The following is a 5,400-nucleotide window of genomic DNA, read 5'->3' on the forward strand; positions in this document are numbered from 1 at the left end:
TGTATGTTTATTGATGATCCAACAGATCCAGACGATAATAAACTGACTGACGAACCAGAATCTCTGCTGCTTTCTGGGTTTTTATGACACAGAGTTTTAGTGATTGGATCACAGAAGGTTCCTGATCTTCACACAACTGTGTGTAGATAGAAGTAGTGCAGATAGATCAATAAATCAGGACGAGCCTTTCATGATAGTTCTATAAACTGTGGTTCTGACTGGTCCAAATGCTGCTGTGGGAAGATTACATCAATATTCAGACCAGTCACGTGTCTAACTACGTCTATTAAATAAGCACCGAGCTGCCTGGATTATTTTTATTTTTTAATAAAATCATTTTTTTGTTCATGATTTATGTTTAATTCTCGTCTTGAACATTTATTTCTTCTCGTCCTGGATTATTTTTAGTATTTTTCGTGCGCGCACACTTGTCGACGGTCCCCGGGAGTGACGTCACAGCCTAGCAACCGCTTCGGGAGCGGAGGGAGGAGGGGCCCCGGGAGGAGGGGGAGGAGAGACGCCGGTATCTCCGGGACGTGAAGCGCCACACAGCCGCTGGACGTTGGAGACGCTGCACGGAGCCGAACCACCGACACAGCGGACGGCAGCGACGGTACCGGCTGGAACAGCACCGGCGGCGGAGGCACGCTGCGACCGGACAGCAGGCGGCTCCGAACGGCGCAAGTTCGCGGCGGCCGCTCATCACTTTGTCATCAGCAGGAACCGGAGAGCGCAGAAAGTGAGAGGCACCGCTCCGTGCGCTCCGGGTCGGTCCAGTAGGGAACCGGTGACACGCTGAGGTTCGGACGCACCTGGCCGCTCCAGCACCGCCGGCACACCGGGTTCTGTTGGTCACAGCACCGCCGAGCCGAGCCCGTGGTACCGCCGAGGAGGAGGAGGAGGAGGAGGAGGGACGGCGCGGCACAAAGAGCGGAGCATCAGAGAGGAGGCTGCCGGCGGCACCGAGCAGAGCGCGGCGGCACCGGAGCTCCGTCCCCCAGCAGCAGCAGCAGCACCGGCACCGGTAACCACCCGCCCCGGGACCGCTCCGGTTCCGTGGGTTGTTTTGTTCTGAGCGTGCGCGGCGGTGTGTGTGTGTGTGTGTGTGTGTGTGTGTGTGTGTGTGTGGGTGAGGGGGGAGCGGACAAAGAGCGGAGGAGCCGTGACATCCGCGGAGCTCAACCTGCAGCTGGCGAGACAAAGGAAGCTCCGTGGAGCGGCCGCGTTCCGCGCAGCACCGGCAGGTCCAGAGGAGGTGCCGACCGGACCGGGTTCTGCTCCTGAACACGTCCGGTGGCGCTGAATTAATAGGCGCCATTATCGGTTTTTGATTGGCTAATTAACATTTGCATAATGAGCTGCTGGAGCTCTTTGTCATCAGCCAGCTCCTTTATTTACATCAGGAGGCTCCGGTTCTGGTCCAATTAGGACAGTTTTACAAAACAATTCATGCTTTTGTCTTTCTAACAACCAGAAATATGCTGCTACTATCAAAACATCCGACCTGGAGGGAATGAGAGCGATTAATCGATTAGTTGTCACCTGTTCAGTTAATCGGTACAGTTCTGATGTTGATTCATCTCTGATCAGCTCTTCATTCAAACAGTTTAATTTCTGATTGCAGCTTTTTGAATGTGAATATTTTCTGTTTAACAAAAAACACAAAAAAAACCTGATTTCTGACAACAAACTGAACAAAACACAACAACGACCAATCAATCAGCTAAACGATTAATCGACTGTAAAGCATCCTCATGATGTTGGACCTCCATCAACGCAAATCTAAATTGTTTTTAGGAGAAGACTTGAATGTTCCACCACAACTCGAGAAAAACACTATTACATGTAATTATTTTGATTATATTTGCTATTTTCCACTATTTTCTGTTGTTTCATTGATCAAACAACTCCTCGATTAATAGGTTGGAGTCACGTTTTTTTTCTTAAAGAAAAACAGAAAAATGTGAATATTTTCTGCTCCTTTGCTCCTCTGTGACAGGAAACTGAATATCTATGGATAAAATAAGTCATTTGAGGAAACACTTAACGATATTTTTCAAAGTTTTATCGACCAAACAGCGAATCGATTAATCGGTTGAAGTTTTTTTTCTCCTTTCAAATTGAACAATAAGTTCTGTGACTGAAGCATCTTAAATGTGGATATTTTCTGGTTTCTTTGGTCCCCTGTGACAGTAAACGGAATGTTTTCTGAGGTTTTTGCTAAAACAACAAGACACTGATTTTTCACCATTTTCTGACATTTTGTACAATAATCGACTAATCGATTAATGTTGACGACAATAATATCTGACTACAACTCACGTAAAACAAGCCGCTACATTTAATTTAATTTTATTTGTTTTGTTTTGTTTTTTGTCCCCCACCCCCCTGTCGTTTGAACGACCAAACAACTAAACGATTAATCGGTTTAAAAATTCTCTGATTGCAGCTTCTTAGATGTGAATATTTTCTTGTTTCTTTTTTTCTTGACGACAGTAAACTGGATGTATTTCGACAAAGCCAAACACTGAGTGACATTTTACACACTGAAACAACTAATCGATTGATTGACAACGAAACAATCGTCAGTATTGTTGGTGGAAAGGTGAAGTATTCTGTAGAACCCAGTATTTTTATTCATTTTTTTTTGGACTAAATATGACTCAAATAAAAACAAGCGATTATATTTAACTGTTTGATTTACGTTGATAGTTTTCACCGTTTTCTGTTGTTTTTACAACGATTAATCGATTAATCATTTGAGAACTAAAGTCTGAATTCTGTCAGTGCAGTTTCCTAAATGTGAACATTTTCTGGTTTATTTCCTCTGTGGCAGTAAACTGATTGTTTCTGGACTAAACAAGACAACAAATCTGATCCACATTTTTCACCATTTTAGAGACCAAACAACTGATCGATTAATCGATTAGAGCCCGGTTTCTGGTTTCTTTCCTCATCTTTGACGGTAAACATTGGAGGACGTCACTGATCAACATTTCACTCTACTTTTCATCATTTTTTTTCACCTTTTTTCACCATTTTTCAACCAAACAATGGATCAGCAGTGAACATACTCATGAGTTGCGGCTCTAAAGGGGAAAAGTTAAAATGTTTTTAATGTAGTTTTTCATATTTTCAGGTAAATAATGTGATTTTTTCCCACTGTTTCAGATTCGCTCAACGTCCTCTCAGGGATTCCTGATCCTCCGTCCCGATGAAGGAGGCCGACGCCATCAAGCTGTTCGTGGGGCAGATTCCCCGGAATCTGGAGGAGAAGGACCTCAAGCCCATCTTCGAGCAGTTCGGCAAGATCTACGAGCTGACCGTGATTAAGGACAAGTACACCGGCATGCACAAAGGTAGGCGTGGAGCCGCCGGGCAGATGTGTGGATGTGTGCAGATGTGGCGGCGCGTGGACGGATGCATGAATCTCTGCAGCGAGTGTCACACGTTTCCATGGAAACTGTCACAGCAGCCCTTCATCTCCCGTTAACGCTGCAGCGTGAGATAATGAAGACGAGCGAGCTGTTGAGCAGCAGAGCTCCGGTGGAAAAACACCGCCGGCTGCTTCCTCACAGCATTCACACAGACTGAAGAGCACGTTGGTGTTTTTATCAGCATCCATTATTATTATTATTATTATTATTATTATTATTATTAGGAGGATCTCTGCTCAACCAGATCTGATCTGACTGAAATTTTTGGAGCATAAAATGTTGATATTTATAAATTTTATTAACGTATCTGAGACATTTCAGCTTCATATTTCAAATGTTTTCTGAATTATTTTAAAAAGAAAAAAAGCCCTTTGACCTACTTTCTGCAGTTTTATTTTTTTTTTTTAAACAAAAATTTGATTCCGTCTGAACAACAGCATCTGAGGAACTGTTGAAGATAAACCTGAAATGTGAGCAGTTATTTCTCATCATGTCGCTGATCTAGAACCTGTCATTCTGAGTATTTTCTGCAGCAGAACTCTCGAGGCCATCGGCCGCCTCTTTTAACTCCACATTTGCAGAGAACTAGTTGAACATCCTGTACAGAGCTCACGTCCTCTCAAATCATCACATTTTTAATCATATTTCAGCACAACCAGCTCTGATGTGTCTGAAATGTTAAAAGCACAGAACGTGGATGTATATGAAGACATCTGTGAGATTCCAGCCTCATATTTCAAATACTTGTTAAGATTTATTTAATTTTTCAAAAACTGTTCGTTGACCTACTTTCTGCAGGTTTAAAAGAAATAAATAAATAGTTTGGTTTGAACAACATCATCTCAGGAATGATCAAAGATAAAGATCTGAAATGTGAACAGTTATTTCCCATCATGTCACTGAATCTGTAGTTTTGAGTCTTTTCTGCAGCAGAATCAGTTGACGTTCTCCAGAGAACATCCTGTACTGAGCCGACGTCAGCTCAGACCAAAACATTTTTAACGATATTTCAGCACAAATTAATATTTCTAAAGATATCTGTGACATTTTAGCTTCATATATTAAATACTTTCCACCGTAAACATTAAAAAAACAACAAAAAACCAGTTGATTCACTTTCAGCAGTTTTTATTTGTTTTATTTGAGTCTGTCTGAACAGCAACATGTGAGGAACTATTAAAGATCAAACCTGAAATGTTCTGTTAGTTCTCATCATGTCACTGATCCAGAACCTGTGGTACTGGACAGTCCCATCTCTGAGCTCATGAACTAAAACCTGATGAAGCAGAAGTGGACTCGTTAGTGACCCACATGTAGCTGGTTAGGGTTAGGGTTAGGGTTAGGGGTTCGGTCACTGCAGGTCACAGCAACACAAACTACACATCAGAACACTTTAATGTGAAATATTTGGTCACAAAAATGATCAAAACTTTATTTTTGTTGAACTTTCAGCACTGACTGAGCACAAAAACTAAAATAAAGTTAAATAGTCTGATCTGGTCTGCAGACTGAAAATCTTTTTCTAAATAAACTCAGGATGTATTTTATAATAATATTTGTAATTTTTCTGAACTACTGAGTCCATGTAAGAGATGCATGAAGGTAAAGTGTTCAGCAGTTCCTGTAAACAGACGTGAGCTTTCTGCGGTTTGTTCCCAGCAGAGCACCAAGCAGCGGATCCGTCTCTACCAGAACCACAACAATCATTCTGTTAAATATCTGGTGAAACATGGACTCAGACCCGCCTTAGGTAACTTCTAGCGGTGATACAGTGTGTGGAGGACGCGTGGAGGCTGTTGGCGGTGCCGAGCAGAGGTCCGGTGTGTTATGAGCCAGATTAGGCTGTTTGCTCCAATCAGTGTAATGGGCCTGTAAGCTGGGTGACTCAGGGGGACGAGTGTGTTTGGAGAATCCCCACGACGCAGTAAGCTGCTCTGAAAACCAACGACATGGACACAAGATC

At 42.9% G+C, this 5,400-nt stretch overlaps 1 protein-coding gene across 1 annotated transcript in view; it reads left to right on the top strand.

Moving 5' to 3' along the window:
• The first annotated feature begins 3,208 nt into the window (after positions 1-3,208).
• The window catches only part of celf3b (cugbp, Elav-like family member 3b), a 42,816-nt gene continuing 40,624 nt past the window's right edge, over positions 3,209-5,400 (top strand). The window contains exon 1 of the mRNA XM_008292700.1: positions 3,209-3,359. Coding sequence (XP_008290922.1) covers positions 3,215-3,359 — 145 coding nt within the window. The 5' untranslated portion in view covers positions 3,209-3,214. The remainder of the gene's footprint in view (positions 3,360-5,400) is intronic.

The sequence above is a fragment of the Stegastes partitus genome, unplaced genomic scaffold, assembly GCF_000690725.1.
Source record: "Stegastes partitus isolate 25-593 unplaced genomic scaffold, Stegastes_partitus-1.0.2 Scaffold824, whole genome shotgun sequence".
Taxonomy (NCBI): domain Eukaryota; kingdom Metazoa; phylum Chordata; class Actinopteri; family Pomacentridae; genus Stegastes; species Stegastes partitus.